General features: G+C 41.7%; 1 protein-coding gene across 1 annotated transcript in view; it reads right to left on the bottom strand.

Moving 5' to 3' along the window:
• ARHGAP6 (Rho GTPase activating protein 6) overlaps positions 1–19,639 on the bottom strand; it is a 446,321-nt gene extending 426,682 nt beyond the window's left edge. Inside the window, exon 1 of the mRNA XM_031445951.2 lies at positions 18,680–19,639. Coding sequence (XP_031301811.2) covers positions 18,680–19,261 — 582 coding nt within the window. The 5' untranslated portion in view covers positions 19,262–19,639. The remainder of the gene's footprint in view (positions 1–18,679) is intronic.
• Between the last annotated feature and the right edge of the window lie 765 nt (positions 19,640–20,404).

Here is a 20,404-nt window from a genome sequence, read left to right as displayed (position 1 = left end):
GGACCTGAGATGAATTATCTTTTGTCAATACACTATGTGACCACATATGCATGAGCAAGCCCAGTAGAGATCAGCCAAGTTCTGTGCACATCAACTGAATTACTCCACCAACCTGCAGAAGCATCTACGAACATTATTATTTATTTCTGTATAAAATCAAGTTTTGTAGTTGCTTGTTACAGTTTTTATTCTAGCCATAGAAAACTGATGCAGTATATAACTCTTGTCTAAGCTCTTAGAAGCTGACACCAGCTAATCAGAAGGGGAGTTGAGAGGATATTGGGCAGCTAACAGGATCATGAAGAGGCTCAGAACCAAGTTTTCCAGAACAATTTCTAAAACCACATCACCGAGCTGACCTGATAATTACACTGCATTTGACCCTCCTCAAACTCCAGATGCTATAATTTATGTTCTCTCCAAAACCTCAACTTGGCTGCAACCACACTACCATCAGACAGATGCCATTCTCATCAGAAAATCAACCTTTCTGACACTACTGCCACCAAAAGCTAGAAGCTCCTGTCTCTGCCATTACTAGAAAATGGACGCTTTCATTTTGCTCTTATCTAGAGAAACCTAGGAGCATTTTCTCTTATGAAAATTAAATCTGATTAAAAAATAGGCAAAGGAACCGTCACTTCACAAAATGGATGTAAGAAGGGCCAATAGGCACATGAAAAGATGTTCACCATTATTAGCTCTTACGAAAATGCAAATCAAAACAATGTTGAGATACCACAGCGCCCCTATTAGAATGGATAAAAATAGAAACTACCAACAACACCAAGTGCTGATGAGCATGTGGAATAACTACAACCCTCACACATTGCTGGTGTGAAGGCAAAATGGTAGAGGCACTCTGGAAGATGGTTTGATAGCTTCTCATGAAGTTAAACGTATATTCACCGTGTGATCCAGAAATCCCCCTCCTGGAATTTATCCTGGAGAAATAAAAACTCATGTTCACATAGAATCTTTACACAGATGTTTATAGCAGCTCTAGTCATAATCACCCAAAACTGGAAACCACCCAAATATCATTTAACAGGTCAACAGATAAACTATGGTACATTTATACCATGAGATTCACTACTCAGCAATATATAGGAACAAACTATTGATAATGGCTGATGACCGTAGTTAGAGTCTGTATGACAGATGATATTTTGTCTTGATGGTAACAGGGACTGCAACACAGGAAACTAAATGACGATATCAGTGCTTAAGGAAGAAGAAAGTATGAATTAAAATGAGGAAAACCTCTCATTCAGGAAGCTAGTTAGAAGGCCCAGCATGAGAGATGAGGGTCAGTGCCAGGATGGACAGAGAGAAAAAGATAAATATGAACATCGTGTAGAAAGAGGGATAAGTCTTCTTTCCTACGGGGCCATATGAATACAGAATATAAAAGAGAAGGAACAATCAAAAGTATTTTCAGGGCTCCAAGATGCAAAAATGGTTATGATGGAAGAAAACAGGAAAGTTTAGAGAAAAACCTAGTTGTGGTTTGCTTATTCGTTTATATACTTTTCCTTTTTATGGAGAAAGGATCATTAATTATTTTAAACATTTAGGGTTTGAAGTGATGATGGAACTTATAAGGAGAACCATCCTGTAGGCAAATGGAAATAGGGGACTAGGATTCAACTGAGGAGGGAAATAAAAGTCTTCATCTCTAAAGGACAGAAGTGAGAGTTGAAACAGACATGATATTAGCCAAGTGAACAAATAATGAGAAAACCCATTTCTTCCATTTGACTAAAATTATTTTTGACAAACATGAATATCTGATTTAATCTACAAATTTCTACCAGGAAAGCATATTACAAACATCTGTTTCAGTACTACTCAGTTTTAAAAGAAACCTTATGTTAGATTTACCTTCTAAAAGAGATTTAATTAGTGAATATCATAGGAAATAATGACATCAACTTTTATCAACCAAGAGAAATATTTAAGTTAAAATCAAGCTCAAAGGTAACAAGATCAGTACGTTCAAGGAACGCAGTATAAACCAGGCACATTCTGCTTTTCTTTGCAAAGCACCTCCCAAATCCATACTTTGCTCTCTGGAGATATTAACGTAATTGCTGAGGATGCTGGCCAATGGTATTTTTTCCAGTGGTATTTATTATAAAACAATCTTGGCAAGTGAAAGAAAACAGCACACACTGCTAATATTTTGGTAGAATTATGTGTTTATTCTAGCACTGTTAACAAGAGAGAAGTAAGCACTGAACGAGCACAGAGGAATGCTGCTGATGTAAATGAATATTTACTCAAAGCCCAGCTCTTCCAACCCCCTCTGATAGGGGAATGACAGAAAGCACTTGGATTTCTCCCAGCCTCACACGCCAACAAATGCAGCACCCAAAGAAATGCTTGGTGATGGCCAAGGGTGGCAATAAAGGCGGACAAAGCAGGACCCTATGAGAGAGTTTCTTAAGTGGTGGAGAAGAAGGATGGGCAAATCCAAACTACAGAGAGAGAATATGGCTGAAGGGCCAATCAAGTCAGTTGGTTGCTAGTGACATCACTGTAATGAAGTGGTCTTCTTCAGTCCTCTAGCCACATTCTATACCCTCAGTACTGCATCTGCTCAACAAGCATATGACAGGACAGGAGGATGTGGCTGACTGGGTGAAAAGTATCACCATTAATAGACAGATTTTACTAATGTAGATAAACAGTGACCCTTGGTGTTCAAGTGACACTGCCTATATTCTTCCCAACACCCAGTTCTAACCATGAGAGAACATCAGGCAAGCCAAAAATTGAGAAACATTCTACAAAATACCTGGTGGGTACTTTTCAAATGTGGAAATGTTATGAAAGACTAATTGGAGGAGACTAAGAAGCCATTCTAACTAAGTGCCATGCACCATCCTGGGTGGGACCCTGGAATTGGAGAAAGAACAGTAATGGAAAACCTGGTGAAATCCCAGTAAGTTCTGTATTTCTGTTAAAAGCACCTCAGTTAAAGGCATTTCCAAGATTACTTTGGTAACAGGTTTGTTATCTCTTAGTTTTCATAAATGTACCACAGTTATATCAGACAATAACGTTCGGGGAAGCTGGGTGAAGGGTGTATGGGAACCCTCTGTACTATCTGTGCTACCCTTCCACAACTCTAAATTATTTCAAAATAAAAAGTTGAAAAGATAGTGTGTATCTACTGTTTGCATCTTAATGGCTGCTTGGGTACAAAATTAACTCACATGCAAAACAATTTCAGAATTCATGACTCACCTTCCAGTCATACACAACTTTTAGTTTCTGGACTATGCCCTGCTTACTAATTCTTCCATGCTCATCCTGCTTCTTCTACTTGCCTTCCTCCCCAACCTTGTTGCCCAGACACACTCTTTATTTTAAGACTGACCTCAAATGTCATCTCCGGCTTCCTCAGGTAGAGTTTGACTTTCCCTCTTATTCCCTCTTAGAGCCTCATTTACAAACCTCTGTTTTAGCTCATCCGATAAGGTAGTGAATGTAGCCTATATGAAGTGATGGCTACAAGCAAGATATCTAAAACCAGGCTGTCTGGGTTCAAATCCTGGCGCAATTCCTTACCAGCTATGTAACTTTGAGCAAGTTACTTAATTCTCTGTGTTTAAATTTTCTTGTCTAGAAAATTAGGCTAATAATAACAACTCATGGAGTTAATATGAGAACTAAATGAAGTCATACAAATAAAGTAATTCAATGAGTGTTTGACTGAAGTAAGTTCTCAATAATTGTTAGCTATTGTTACAGTTATTACATGTCTCTCTAGATTGTGGACCTTCGTAACAAGGACGATATGTATTTACTTTTCTGGGTGGAATTCTCAGGGCTGATTTAAATCCTACCTTTGCCGTTTATTGGCTTGGGACTTCCTCGGATTATTTTGAGGATTTAGTGATCCAATGCCTTTTAAAGCATTTAGTAGGATAACTAGCTCAAGGCAAGCATTTAAGAATATTAGTTGTTATAATTATCATTCTGCTAAACTCAGAGTTTGACATTTAATATGCTGAATTGCTTGATGAATGAATAAGTGAATTGCTAAGAATGACTGATAATACTCCAGTAGCTGATAAAGACTATCTTATCAACTAATGATATCAAAAATTAAATTTCTTCATTAGCTACCCCATGCCTCTAAGCTTTAGAAAACCAGTTCTAACCCAGGATATGTGTTTGTGCAGCTCTGTGTTTTGTTAGCATCCAGTCATTTGGAAGGATCCCCACGGTAGACCAAAAAGTTCTAAGAACAAGTAGCTTTGCACAATGATACTCCAATAACTAATGGGGGTTATCTGAGCTGCAGTTATTGCCAGTTGAGGAATATGTGGCAATTCCCTGAGGGCAGTGCATAAATCAATATAATAACTCATCTAATGAACAACTAGTACAGGGTCAGACGTATAGTCTTAACTTCTTTGCCCCAACTCTGCATAAAAAAAAGAGCTTATTTTGCCATTTACTCATGGGTGTATGCATTTGACATTTGACAGGAAACAAATAGCATTCTTTTTGATACAATTTAAACTATTGTATACAAACCTTAAAATCTAAAATGTAGAGGAAAAACTGCACTGTATCATAGTTCCTCGAGTACTGTATATTTTCCTTAGAATTTAAAAAGCCTAAAATTGTCTTAAATAATAGTTATTTACCTTTAGTATAATACTGTTGCCTTTTTTCCTCTGAAAGCATTACAGAATCTGTGTTCATTTGCCTATGACAGCATTTTAGAATGAAGCAGATGGAGAAATAAACAATAGACACCCCTGCATGACACCTGATAGCCCATGGGTCCTAAGTGCATTCACCAATTGATTTCATAACCTCCTTCAAAGTGAATATAATTATATTCCCTTTAAAGGTGAAGAAACTGAATTCACACCTTATAAGTAGTGGCTCTGGGATTTGACCTCAGGCTTATATACCTCCAAAGTCTACAATTATACTGTTCTTCAGTTATGCTTTCAGTTAGCTAAGATTATGGGCAACTGATTCTAAATGCTGCTCCCCATGAACCTGTGCTAAAATTTTTTAATTTATCTGGAACTGTGCTGGGAAGCTCTGCTCAAGCTCACACTTGTGCTGCCAGTGATCCATCTCCAGCGAATGCTCAGTCATGTGCAACAGGTTACGAGGTAGTTAAAACCCTGGAAGGAATTTCAACCAATGGAGGATGGAAACCAATGGGGACATTCTCCAGCTCCCCATATTTTAGCTTGTGACAGATCAAAGAAGGTCACAAATGCTTTTTGCTTCACCCAGCAACAAATGGAATCTATTTCCCTTGCCCTTGAATCTGGGCTGGCCCTGTGACTCATGCTGACCAAATACCATGACATTACCATGCAGTGACGAAGCCCAAACTATCCTCTTGGAGAGAGGGGCCACATGGAGGATCACCAATGCACCAGACATGTAAGTGAAGACAGCCTGAACTTTCTAGGCATCCCAGACACCAAATGAAAACAGCCAAAAAGTTAGTCCAGCTGATGCCACATGGAGCAGAACTGCCCAGATGAGTCCTGATCTAATTCCTGACCCACAGAATCATGCCACTAAATTTGGGGGATGTTTGCTATACAGCAATAGATAACTGAAACAGGTAGATCATCCCAAAACACATCCTAGGTATTTTCCAGTGGTCCTGGTGGAACCTTGGTCATCCTTTTGCCCATAGCTGTGACTTCCATGACACAAATTTACAATGGCATTTCCTTCTTTCTTCTTCCTGCTTCCCGGGATCATCTCCAAAATAAAATGCACTCAACCAGGCCCTTGCTTTGGAGGAACTCAAACTAAGACGCAGAGCTTTTGCTTCTCTTACAATTTTTTCACAAAGTTTTAAAAGCTTATATTTCCACAAAAATAATGTATCCACACTGTTCCAATTATATATGGTAACAGCCAACCACTCATTTTTATTTCTAAAGCAAGATGTTATTATGAAGTTAAAAAGTTGTATGTAGAGGTATATAGACAGAGAGAGAAATTACACTAATAGTGATCTAAAACTCTGCAGAAGTCATTCCAAATACAAAAATTAATCTTTCTGCATTGTAAAAATATTGCATAGAAAAATTTAATTAATGACTGAGAGGGAATCTCTGTAGGTATAATAAGTTAATTTTCTTCTTGACCATTCAACCTTCTTATTCAATGAACTTTTGAAAAAATTACTTTTTAAGAACAGTTTTAGATTCAAAGGAACATTTACATAAGCTATGTCTACCATATCTTTATATAAATTAGAAATGAAGGTGGCAGATACAGCTCTCTGGTAGAGCACACGCTTAGCATGCACGAGGTCCTAGGTTCCATCCCCAGTTCAATCCCTCCATTAACAAACAAACAAACCAAATACCTCCTCCCCCAAAAAAAAATTTTTTTAAAAAAAGAAATGATACCTTATGAGGACAGGAGAATACATAGCAGGATTTTAAACATTCCCTTTAAAAGGGATAGTTCTAGATGAGGAAAGGCAAACTAGACAATCTTCTGCATCTAGCTCCTACTCCTCCCCTCCAGGGAGAACCAAAACTCAGAATAATATTGCAAAGAGTCATGAACGATTTCACTTTCTAAAAAACTTGTAACTCTGAATAACCCATTTCAATTCAAAGAAGTCTGAACAAGAACCTCAATATTTGATCCTTTGCATAACACTTTACCAATCTTTCACAGAGCACTCTCAGCTATATGAGAAAAAGTAATATATTTCCAATTTAATCATAAATTAAAAGATTAAAATATTGTCATATCAGCAGAATGACAATATATTTGCTGAGTTCATGACTCAGAGCTTCTGAGGTTAGTCTGGGACTCATATCACACTCCTTGACCTTCAAGCCTGCTTACCATCTCCCTATCACCTTTCACGTTTATTTTCTTGGCATTTTGACAAACACATTGTGACAATACCATTTATTGACAATATATTCCCATTAGAAGCCAGATGCCTCTTTGGAGCCTTGCTGAAAGGCCCAGAGCCATCCTCTGTGATATGATATGAAAATGGCACCTGTCTTTGAGCTCTCTTATAAATCATGAAGGGAAGAAACCTGACTAATTGGATCGGCAGCAAGAACCTGGAGACAGACTGTTCTAATCCTGGATTTCTGTATGTAGTTTGCAAGATAACTTTGGGTCAATAGTTTCACTTTCATTTAAACTATTCTTCAATTCTGGTTTGATATATTCACAATCCTTATCTGCTAAAGAGAAAATATTACCAAACTTTGTGTTGACACTCAGAATAAAAGCTAAGCCAACCCATACTTCCTTACTGACAACAAAAATGCAATATGGTGATTAGCTGTATGACAGGAGAGGCAGAATTCATTTGTAGTATGATAAAAGTCCCAGGGAGGCTGGATTTTTAACACAATCCAGGAAGAATTTCCATGTCCATTCCAATCTAAAGGCAGAATTGTGAAGGTCTCCACTGGGGATTGGGGGAGTGCTGGGCATAAAATGGGGATGTCATACATAGGATTTAAGTATTGCATGGATGTCTAGACTAAATAGAAGACTTTTAAGGACTTTCCCATCCCAAAATTCTGTTTTGTTCATAGAATGCTGAAATCAGCCTAGACATGTAAATTGGAATTACAGTTAGATTTTGAGCAAAAAAAAAAAAAGCATCTGAGTGTAAATGTTATTGTTTCCACTAAGTGATGTTGCCTTGTCACCCTAGAAAGATGTTGATGAGATTAGCCATGAACAACAGTCAGCTTGATCTTACATGATAGCAGTAGTATGAGGAAGTGAGAAGAACATCTGACTTGAAGTGAGAAAGCACGCTGCCATTTGCCAGCTAGAGAACCAGGGCTAGGCTGGGGAGCTATCCAGTTTCCACCATGAGTATTCTCCAAACAAAAAGTGTCTGATACAATGACGTTACTGTGACCAGTGTATGAAAATGAAGGTTACCCCCAACTTGTTGGCATGTCTTGTGTTACACCAAATCCACAATGCAAGTCTGGCAAATTCCTGTGTTCCACGCCATTAGGCAAAAATGCCTGGAGTGACAGACTTCTGTTGCTCCAATGCCTATCATGAAAAGTACACCATCCTTAATAGCTCACAAAATAAATTTCCATTTGCCTTCTGCTGTTGTCCAACTCAGCTGGGTCTATTCATTCACTTGTTGATCACCTAAGCCTTCTTTGACTGCTTTGGTGGAAGGACCAAGGTTCCTAGCACATACAGTAGGTGCAGAACAAATATTTTTCACTAATACTTTAATTCAAGTCCTACCTATTTGTTACTTCTGTGCTCTGTGACCTGGACATGTCTTCCATTTTATTTAACCTTGCTCTGCTTAGCATCTTTAAGTACTTCCTATGTGCTGGGTGTTTTCCAAGTAATCAAATCATGAGAGTCTCACAAAAACTCTTTGAGGTAGGCCCTTTAATCATCCCCATTTGACAGATGAAACTGAGGCAAATATGCTTTGCAATTTGTTCAAGGTCACAGAGCAGAGCTGGGATCTGAATCTAGGTGGTCTGGTTCAGAGGCCAGCTCTAACCCATTCGCTTCATTTCTTCCCCAACTAAGTCTGGCTACCACTTAATCAGAGTCTCAGTGTCCTCATTTACAAAACAAAGGCTAATGCTATTACCTTGCAGAGTTGTAGTAACAAAAAAAAAAAACTGCTGCATATTCTACAAATACTAATTGTTATTTTTCTTATCATTATTATCATCACTCATCAACTGAAATAAGTGAGCAAGGAATCAATCAGAAGGTCCAATATGAGCAGAATGATACTTGGCTCAAAAGCCAGAAAACCTGGTGGCCCAATTCAGGATTTCCATGGACCAAATTATTAACTATAGCAGAGGCTTTGTTGTAATAAACCCCGAGGCAATGTGGCTATTGTCAGCTAAGATTTCTCCTTCCCCTTCCCCACTCACATCTGAGTCTGAGAATACCAGCTTGCCTAATTGTTTCTTAGCCCCTGAGAGATGAAGTTATTGGCAATACAAGCTGAAAATTGATCCAATGTGTATTCACACTTCAGCTCCTGTAGGTGGTATTAATTCACCTGTTTCCATGAGTGTCCACGTACACAAAAACAAAAACAGGTTATTTTCTTTGATCCACAGGCCACCTAACCCTTCATTTTCAATTTCTTCAAAGACATGGGTATTCTAGGCTCAGCCTTCTCCTCTTGGGTCCATCACTACATGACTTTATGGGTAGTCTCTCAAGTTGCTGTTAGTTCTAATGGCTCCTGAAAATCTTTGGCTATTTAATAACTCTGGTGTGATACAGCCAGGCAATTTTTCAAGAATTGTAAGTACTTTTAAAAGTCTCTGCCTATTCTGAAAAACAATCTTTTTAATAGCTTCTCTGCACTTGCTTCCAAAGCGTAATAATCAGGACACAGAATTTCCAAGGTAACCAATCTCAGAAAATCCCAGGCTGGCTGTTGTCTCCTTCACTGAGTTCACCAGAGTCATTATTACCTACTTGTTGCATCTTCAAGGACAGCATTTAATATACATTAGGCCTGGGTCTACTATAGAACTCTGCTTATCTACATTAATGTTTATGTTTTATTGAAAAGATGATGTAGCAACAATATTGATATATTTTCTAAAAGTCAAAACAGTGTTCTTTTTAAAATAGATATTAAAGTTCACATACTATAAAATGTATCCTTTTAAAGTGTACATTTCAGAGATATTTAGTATATTCCCCACGCTGTGCAATCATCACCTCTATCTAGTTCCAGTACACTTTCATCACCCCAAAAGGAAACCAGGTATCCATAAACAGTCACCCCCCCCCATCATGCCCTACTGCCAGCCTCTGGCAACCACAAATCTATCTTCTGTCTCTATGGATTTGCCTATTCTGGACATTTCATATGAATAGAATCATACAATATACCACCCTTTGTGACAGGCTTCTTTCATTTAGACATAATGTTTCCAAGGTTTATCTATGTTGTAGCATGTATCAGTACTCCATTCCTTCTTATTGCTGAATAATCTTGCATTGCATAGATTTACACTTTATTTACCCATTCATCTGTCAATGAACATTTGGTTGTTTCCATCATTTTGGCAATTATGAATAATGCTGCTATGAACATTCACGTACCAGTCTTCATATAGACATGTATTTTCAGTTCTCTTGCGTAGATACCTAGAGGTAGAATTGCTGGCTAACACGGTCAATGTTTAACATTTTGAGAAACTGCCAAACTGTTTTTCAGAGCTGCTGCACCATTTGACATTCTCACCAGCAGTGTATGAGAGTTTCAATTTCTCCACATCCTTGCCAACATGTGTAATTGACTATCTTTTTTATTACAGCCATACTAGTGAGAATGAAGTAGTATCTCATTGTTGTTTTGATTTGCATTTTCCTAATAGCTAATGAAAATATCATTCTTTATAGCTAACACAATAATTAATTTTTTTTCACATAACATGACATTCCACTTTTTGCCATATTGTGACATAGTTGCAACTAGAGTCTCAGTCTCTTTGTCATAAGCAATGGTCCAGAGAGGATGCAGTAAACTTTAGAACAAGATATTATGTCACAAAGGTGTGTCTCTAGGATTTGGAGAACTACTGTCACAATCACAGATTCCCTTGGCTATGGAAAACTGAGCTCACGATTCTGTAAATCCTGAATATGTCATGATGTGTACCATAGTCAAAATTTATTTATTTGGAGGTGGCATCTGGTTGAGCCAAAAAGTATGATGGAGCTTTCTCAGATAGATATGGGACCAGGTGATCAAAAGTAGAATGAAGAGAGAAAAAAAATCTCTGCAGGAAACCTTTACATTAAATCATAAAATCTTGAGCTGTATCATGAAGCTCAAGGCCCAGCCAGACATTCTTTGCCATCTTCCCACTCCTACAGATTGTTCCAGTTGGATTTCTCTAAGTTCTTGAAGCATACTATGCCCCTCTTAACTACAAGCCATTCTTTCTAGCTAAAATATCACCTCCCTTCTTTTTGTTTGGCAAAAGCCTCCTTACCCACTGGTCAGACCTCTCTAGTCCTTGTATCACCTTCCTATGGCTGCTGTAACAAATTATCACAAACGTCATGGCTTAAAACAACATTCATTTATTCTCTTACATTGCTAGAGGTCAGAAGTCTCACTGGGCTAGGATCGAGATGTTGGCAGAGCTGCTGTCCTTCTGTAGGTTCTAGGGGAGAATCTGTTTCCTTGCCTTTCCAGCTTCTACAGGCTGCCCCATTCTTTGGGTCATGGCTCTTTCCTTCATTTTTGAAAACCAGCAGTGTAGCATCTTCAAAATCAATCCGTGTGTGTGTGTGTGTGTGTGTGTGTGTGTGTCTGTCTGTCTGTCTGTCTGTCTGTCTCTCTTTCTATGTTTCTGTCTGTCTCTGTCTCTCTCTGACTGATTCTGTCCTTATATCTTCTTCTCTAACTCTGACCTTCCTGCCTCCCTCTTATAAGGATCCTTATGATTACATTGGATTCACCCAGATAATCCAGGATCATGTCTCCATCTCAAGATCCTTAACTTAATCACATCTGCTAAGTCTCTTTTGCCACATAAGGCAATATAGCCATGGGTTCTGGGAATTAGGACATGGACATCTTTTGGGGTCATTATTCTGTCTCCTACAGTCCTCCTACCATAATTCCACAGCATTCTAAGCAAGTGCAGGGATTTATTTATTTGAAAGTATTGGTTTCATAAAAGGGTAAGCACCTTGTGGACCATGCCTGTTTACTCCACATATATCCCCAGTGTGTCAAGTGCATAGCCAGCACTTAACAAATATTTGATGATGACCTGGCTGACTGGCCAGTTTGGTCTTGTTGGACCAGAATTCCTAGGGGAAGAGGAGGAGGTCAGCTAAGATTATAGTATAAATGGCTTTCAAATGACTGGCTAAGCAGTTTGGATTTCATTCTGTACACATCGAGTCCCAGAAAAAGTTTTTACTCAGGGAGTTAACATGATTACAATTGCGTCTTTGGCATAGAAGGCCCATAAGCCAGATGGGAAAAGGGAAAAACTGAAGGCAGGGTGACCAAGCAGGAGGCCACAGCAAATGAGGACCCAAACTAGGGAGTGGCAATGAGAAGGAACAGCTGGAGGGAGCTGTAAGAACTTGGATATGTTCCTCTTCAAATCCTTTCTAGAATGGAGCACATGAGAAGTAAACACAACAGGATTTGATAACTTATTGGAGACAACAGGAGAGAAAAAAGGAGAGAGGGAAAACTGAAGAGATTTCTGGCCTGGAAAAACTAAGCAGGCATAAGGATGGTGACACCAACCAAAGTAGGGAATATGGAAAATGAAATGAGCTCAGAGGAAGGGAGGATTGATTTGTTCTGCTTCAGACGTGTAGAACATGAGGAGTCCAGGGGGCATCATGAGCAGATGTCTTGCAAGAAATCAGAAATAGATGTCAGGAGCTTAAGCACACAGAGCTAGGAGTGTCACCGAGAGGGATGATGGCTGAAGTCACAAAAGTGAATGAGATCATCAAAGGAGAAGGATCTGAAAGAAAAACACAGAATTATGGGAATGCGTGGACTATGACAGAAACAGAAGAGCAAGAAGAGACATTGGAGACAGAAGCAGGCAATGAAGAAGGAACTGAGACTCTTCCATGAGTGGAGAAGAAAGGTGGAGTGGGGCAGAACAGTGCTATCAGTTCTGCACAGAAGTCCAGCCAAAGGAAGTTGAAGAAAGTCTTGGCATTTGGGCACCTTTGAGATAACTGTTTCAGTAAGTAATGGAGATAGAAGAAGGATTGCCAAGGTTCAAGGTGTTGGTTGTCGCTTGCTTTTTCTAGGAGTTTTTCAGTTCACATTGAGAATCAAGGAGGATTTCAGGGTGGTTCTGCCCTCAATTTGTTATCTGAGTTTGAGCTTAACCCTTTCAGTCCCTGTCATTAACTATAAAATAAGGAGACTGCAACTAGATGCTACCCAAGGTCCTTTCGGAGTGTAAAATTTGCTCTTGCCAACTCTCATATCCCAAAATTCTGGTGGAAGCTCAATTCCAAGGTATCTGAGAAGAACTCATCTTCACATTATTCTCCATTTAAGTTAAAAATTACCTTAGAAACGAATTCTAGCAGATATTCCAAGAGAGAGCATATGAAAACTGAATAACTATTTTCCTAAGTTATCAGTTCTTATGGCATTATGTTGATTTCAGACATAATTCTTTATAAAATGCCCTTTGTCAATTTCTTGTTTGAAGCTGTCTAGCTCTAATTACTTCCTCTTTGGTGACATGGATGAGACTCTATTTTTAGTCACAATATTCCTCTCTGCCCATGTTTTAAATTTTAATTTCAGTTTCCATCATTATATATTTACAATGCAATTCTTTCCTACACATATATTTAGACACCCGTATTTTTTCCTATAATCAATACCTTTTAAAATGACATTTTTTTCCCCCAACTCAAAGCCTTGGTTGAATTACACTAGGAAAGAAGAAGAAATGACAAAGAATAAAGCCGGAAGCATTAGAGAAAATGGTACAGGAAAGCAAAACCTGGAATTCAGTTTCTTGTATAAAGTAGTACATTTTACAGGGTTTCTCAACCTCAGAGCTAGTGAAATTTTGAGCAGGGTAATTATTTGTTGCAGCCGTCTGTCCTGTGAGCTGTAGAATGATTAGCACCATCCCTGGCCTCTACCTGCCAGATGTCAGTAGCACGCACCCCTTGCCCCAGCTCTGGCAATCAAAAATACCAACAGGTGTTGCCAAATGTGTCCAGGCTGCAAATTCAACCCCTGGCTGAGAACCACTGCTCTACAGAGTCCAAGCTATTTGAAGTAGTTCAATAGTGCAAGAAAACAATTTGTTACAAAGAAAAAGTAAGAAATACAGAAGTATTATGTTTCTATGCCAACTTCAATTTGTTTGTAGGATGCTTGGTATGGTCTCCCTATGCCCACCTCCTCTACCTGTCCTCCCGCTTGTTTCAGTCTACTGATACATAGCCCCCACAGACACTAGAGTGATCTCTCTAAAACACACATCCAATCATGTTGCACACTCATGTTTAAAAATCCCCTATTCTCTACCACTTGCTTCTCAGCCTGGGCACTCTTGACGTTGAGGGCCAGATAATTCTTTGTTGTGAGGGCTGTCCTGCACATTGTAGAGTGTTTAGCAGCATCCCTGGATTCTCCCCCACTAGATGCCATTAGCACCTCCCCCATTAGTAGGCAGAATAACATCCCACCAAAGATATGCACATCCTAATCTCTGGAACCTGTGAATATGTTAAGTTACATGGCAAAGGGAAATTAAGGCTAAAGGAAGTATTAAAGGTTGCTAATCAACTGACCTTAAAACAGTGAGATTACCTTGGATTATCCAGGTGAGCCCCAAGTAATCACGAGAGTCCGTAAGAGAGTCTAAGGGACGAAATGACTAGAAGAAGGGTCAAAGAGATGCAACAAGGCTGGCTTTGAAGATGGAGGAAGGGGGACACTGGAAAAGCAAAGGAAATAGACTCTAGAGCCTTCAGAAGGAACATAGCCCTGCCAACACCTTGACTTTAGCCCAGTAAGACCCATTTCAGACTTCTGACCTCCACAAGCATAAGATAATAAATTTGTGTTGCTCTAAGCCACTAAGTTTGGTGTAATTTGTTCCAGCCACAAAATGAAACTAATATATCACCACTCCCAATTGTGACAACCAAAACTGTCTTCAGATATTGTAAAATGTCCCCTGGGAACAAAGTCATCTCCAGATTGAGAACCACTGCTCTGCAAAACATAGAGCCCAAACTCCTGAGACACGCACAGTGGGGCTCTTCATAATTAATGTAACCCAACCTGTTGAATACTATTACCCAACACACAGCGAGATACCACCTATGCTCCAGGCACACACACTTCTAATTTCAAAAACATTCTACATCCTTCCACTTCCCTGCAGATTTGATGCCAAGAGGTGCCTTGGAGGGTAGGCAAAGTGCTTCAACCTTCCTGACATTTTTATCCAAGCCCATAGTTATTTATTACGCCCCAAATATGTGTCTAATTTCTGGTTTCATTAGGTTGTTATATAAAAAACCATGTGGTTGCTACATATATTAAACTGCAGATATCTTAACCTCCTCCTCTAAACAAACTACTGCACTTAAGCCCCTCTATGTCCTCTTTGTTGGAATCTCTGGCATCACCAACACCAGAGTGCCTTTGCAGGTTCACTCCTTTCTCTTCCGTCAATGAATCACTTCCCTTCTTCTTCTTATAAATGGTGGTCACACTTGAAAATCAAGTTCAAGGGTTCTCTGCACAGTGAAGCCTTCCAAGATTCCCCAAAGCAAGGCAAGTCACATCCTCCAGTCCCTCATTGTGCTGATCCTTCTACACTGTACCTATTGGTTGATTCATCCATCCTCCTCCTTAGACTGTGAGCCCTTTAAGGGCTGACATCATATTTTAGTCTTTCTGAATTCCTGGTACATAGAGAAATGCTTGTGCTCAAGAAGTTCTTTTGCATGAATGAAGAAAAGAACAGAAGTTGTGGATAGAGAGATCATTTTAACTATGGGTTACCAAAGTTGGCAGCTCTGGGTCAGCTATGAGCATAATCCCAGCTCTGATCAAAAAGAATTAGGAGAACCCCAGAGTTAGAATGAGACCTTACTCCCTTGTCTATGATCAGAGTGCAGAGTCAAGGACAGAGCCTAGCTGCTAGGAACAAAGTTGAGAAGTGTGGACCAATTGTGTCACCATGTACCATTTATCCCTTTGTCTTCTCTATTTTCTACTCAATAGATATTCTACCCAGCACGTCCATGAATCAGATTTTGCTAAAGTAATCCTAAAACACATAGTGAGGAAATACTGAGTTGTAGGTGACTTTGTCTAACACCCCCTGGTTTTAGGTCATAAAATTGCCATTTGTGAGCTTTGAGGGAGCACAAGGCATAGAGCTACAGGCATTTATGAGAGTCTTGGGAGAAGGAGCCAATGTATGAAAAATTTAGTTTAAGACCAGAGAATCTGCAGAAAGAACTAAGTAGAAATGGATGTGATCCATCACTGGGTAAATCTGAATGAAGGTGAATTCTCAGGTTTGCCTATGTATTCAATGGAAGAGAAACAGAAAAGCTGAACAAACCATAAGAGATCCATGGACTCTGCAGGCAAGACTCAAGACGGATCCACATGGTTTTCAATCAGAAGAAGGCCCTAAGGAAACTTTATGCCAGCTGAAAGCACTTCTGTGGGCAGTCAAGATGGCCATCATAGGGGGCTACATTCAACTCACTGGTGCAGTGGTTCTCAACTGGGGCAATTTTGACTCCCAGAGGACATTAGGCAGCATATGTGGACATTTTTCATTGTTACACTGGTGGGGAGGGATGCTATTGGCATCTAGTGGGTAGAGGCTCAGGATTCTGCTAAACATCCTACAATGCACAGGACGGTGCCCACAGCAAAGAATCACTCAGCCACAACTGTCAACAGTACAGAGGCTGAGAAACTCTGAGCCAGTGCAACCAGGAAAAGCATAAGAACCAAATCTGTATGAACCAAATCTCCCCTCCAGAGCCCATCTGCAAGGTGCTCATTTGCTGGACTTGGCATCATTAGTAAAGATTCTCTTTTAAGACCAAGGACCCAGCTTGCTTGCAAGTGAGAAGGGCAAGCAGTGCTCAATAGGATGAACTTCCCTGGTTTTTGAGAAGGTTCCAGGGCATTAAACCTTTGAAAGATAATCCAGGCCATTAAATTCCAGACCCTGGGGTTACGCTAGGATATCTGGGACTCTATTAAACAAAACCAGCCTTGAACTTCCATGCCAGGATTCCATCTCTGCCTCAAGAATAAAGGGATTATACACATATACACACACAAACAGTTTTATAAGAAAATTTTGTTCTCTTGCTGGATGGCTGTATACTTAGTTTTAACCACCGCAAAGGGGTCAAAGTCATGGTAAATGAGCTTGCAGACTGCCTGAACACTACATAGAACACTTAGAAGCCACTCAATGTTGCTGAAGTTCAGATACTTGTCTACTGATGATGAGATATTAATGGATAAGAAGACAATCTCTAACCAGTTGTGATCATATACAGTAGAATGCCTTTTGGTGATAATAGCAACGAACAGCATCTGTATACTATATCTGAAGTATGTACAATTGCTAAGAAAAGCAGAGACATTCTTAGTGATGTAACTGGTTTTAAACATGAATGTCAGTGGCTATCTAATCCAAGAATTCGGCTTGTTTTTACATTTCTCTCTCTCTCAACTCCTACAGATTAATCTGATACGTGCACACTGATACAGAGTGGGAATCCAGGCCCTTCCAGAGACCAACAGAAATTCAACATTTAGATTCTTGACCTTCTTTCTAATGCTGAGTTCCCTCATTTGGAGAGAATCTCTTGCTCTTCTACTTGACTTTTCTCTCTATTATCTATCTGCCTCAAGAAAATAGGCAGAATAGTCAGCAACATTTGTTAGTTTTCGTAATCCATGCTCCCCACCCAACAGCAACAGTTACTTTGACACAGTAACTAATATTTTACTAACATGTGATGCTAGTATTTTTGATAAATACTGCTGATTTTTCTAAGGCAGTCTTGTAAAAGCCAAAAGTTTATAGTTATCTCATGTTAACAGAACAAGGTATGACATTGGATGCTATTCTCAAACTGTTTTTCTTGATTATGTTTCCTTTATTTAGTCTAAATCTCCAGCAATTACATGGTATTTCATTTCATTTCATTTCTGTAATTCTAACTGTACTTTAAAATATTTAATTACAACTGATGGAATCTCCCCTTATGGAAACAGATCCAAGGCAAATCTATAGAGTTTGTGGACTGAAAGAGAGAGTTGTTCATTTTTAAAATAACTAGTATTTAGTCTCTAAAAGCACGCACACAGTTTTTCAAGTACCCATCAACCAGTTTCCCAACAGCTCTGTTCTCCATTATTTTTAACCAGAAAGCAAACATCTTAAAGGTACCAAATAGGTCCCTCTGAGTTCCCTATATATTAATGATTCTTGATTCATGTATATTTCACTACTAGTTGTCCTTAGTGGAATTTGGGCATAGTTCCGTGATCTTTCACAGCCTTAAGCAGAGATTTTTTTTTTCTCCTGGATTAAACTAGTACTCAGTACCATAGATTTCTGAAATTAGACCATTAGGAAGAAGATAAGATCAAAAGTAGAGAATTCTAGTAGTTAGTCCTCCAAACACGCAGACCTACACATACATATCAACAACACCCTCAAGAATAGTATTCCTGAAGTCTCTGTAAAACAACCAGATGGCAGAAATAGCTCAAAATATATTTCATCCAATCCTTACAGACAGTTTAGAAATAGATCATTTGAGTTCTGAAAAATATCAACACTGGGTGAAGGGATAAGATGACCCTTTGAAACCACCTGCAATACAAACAGGAAAGCATCTCTTCCTCCAGCGCCTACCACGGCCCCAAAGTGGAGCCAAGAAATCCAACCAAGATACGTGCGGGCAGCCACTAGGGTTGTCCCATTTCCAGACACCATTTAATCAGCCAAAGAGGAACAGCCACACCAGGAAAACCCCTCAGTGGGTCCCTGGCTCTGTAAATGAGATGAAATTAAAGAACTGCCCAGGCGTCCAGAACTGAGCCAGGAGGGCATGTGGCACCAGACCCTACCTCAGACTTCCACACGACGTAGGGTTGGCCGTGGTGACTGTCTGGTGGGGACTGGAACTTTCTCTGCTGGAGCCACCTCCTGGGAGAAGCGAAGATGCCGTTGGGGCCTCCCCCAGAGGAGCAGAGGATGGCGCTGCGGCCACTGCCCGGCCCGGCTAGGACCGAAGGCAGGTCCCACACCATGCTCTTCTTGAGGCCGCTGCGACCCAGGGGGACCTCATAGTCAAAGTGGAAGCTGCCAGATGGCGACTTCTCCTGCGGGGTGCTGGGAGTGGAGAACGAGGAGCACAGGGGTCTAGGGGGCGGGAGTCGGTTGGCCCGGGGGTGTGGACCCCGGGGAGAGGACGCCGAGCGGGAGCCGAAAGCGTCGGCCGGGGACAGCTGGGAGCAGAGGCGGCCCCCGGTGGCCCCCCGCGAGCCGCCCTCCATACCCGCCTCGCCCCCGCAGCCGCCGATCAGAGCTGGGTCCAGGCTGCGGGTCTGGCGCAGCTTCCTCTTGGAGAAGCCCTTGGTTGAGGCCGCGCTGCCCGAGGCCGGCGAGGAGCAGGAGAAGACACTGTGGAGCAGGCTCTGCGCGGACATCTCGGCGGGGCTGTGCCTGAGGGCCACCCTCTTCCAGCTCTCCGAACGCTAGCAATTTGGGGCCCAGAAAGGAAGGGGGCTCAGGCGAGGGTGCCAGGCGGGGTCGGCCTGAGGCCCGCCGAGGGTGGTGGAGGGCAGTTCTCGGCTCAGGCGCCACCAGCGGGCTCCAAGTGCCCCGGCAGGGGCAGAAGCAGGAGATCCATCACCAGCCTTCTAGGAAAAGGGGTGGAGGGAGGGCTCCTTCGGTCACTAGAACCTTCCCCCGGAGCCTAAGTAACGAAGAGGGTAAGGAAGAGGAGGAGGAAGGTCAGGCGCTCGCTGGGTTCCCAGCTCGGGCGGCCAGCGCCACTCCCCCTTCCCAGCTGAGGCAGGAGACAGACGCTCCCGCTCTCTGGCTCTGGACAGCCTCGAAGTCTCCAGCAAGCTCCTCCTCACGCCCTAAGGACGGTCCTGAGGACTGGGGAGGAGGCCTCCTGGGGGGTGCGCCCAGGGCGAGTCCCTCGCGCTCCCGGCGCGGTGAGAGGGACTTCCTCCGGAGCTGGAGCTGGGCGCCCGAGCTGCACCCCCGTGCACCGTCGCCTTATCCGGGCCGCTGAAGCCGCGCGTCTGGCCGCCGCTTGGCTGCTGCGCCCACTCCTCTGACTGGCTAGGCGCAAGAGTGTCTCCAAGCTCCAGGTTCCTCCGGGTGCCAGTCTCGCTACAAAGTGGGGACACGAGGGCGCAGCGTCCAGGGCCTTCCAAGGACTGAGCGGCTACGGTGGGAGGGAATTCCTGGCTGCGCTCAGGGAGCTAAAGGGAGAACCCCAGGGTCAGCTGCCCATGACCCACCGGAGAGGGGCTCTTGATATTCTCAGCCCAGCCTTGGGCCCAGGGCAAGCGCGGAGATGTCCCCGCACGCCCACGCTAGAGGCAGCGGGAAGGGGGCGGCCGGGACGTGTAGGGCAGGAGGGAAGCCAGGTCTGGAGCTGGGGCGGAGCCAGGAGCAGGAGAAAGCAGAACGTGGAGTTTTCCAGGCGCCAAATCTGGGAGCGGCGCAAAGAGAGCAAGGCTCGCCACTGATACCGGGTCTCCTGGGGAGAAAGCCCTGAGGACGGAAGTGCGGACCTTCTCACCGATCTCCCCTCCCCCAGATCGAAGGGGGCG

This window comes from Camelus dromedarius, chromosome X (genome assembly GCF_036321535.1).
Source record: "Camelus dromedarius isolate mCamDro1 chromosome X, mCamDro1.pat, whole genome shotgun sequence".
NCBI lineage: Eukaryota > Metazoa > Chordata > Mammalia > Artiodactyla > Camelidae > Camelus > Camelus dromedarius.
The sequence above is the reverse complement of the archived record's forward strand: the minus strand, read 5'-3'. Positions and strand labels throughout refer to the sequence as shown.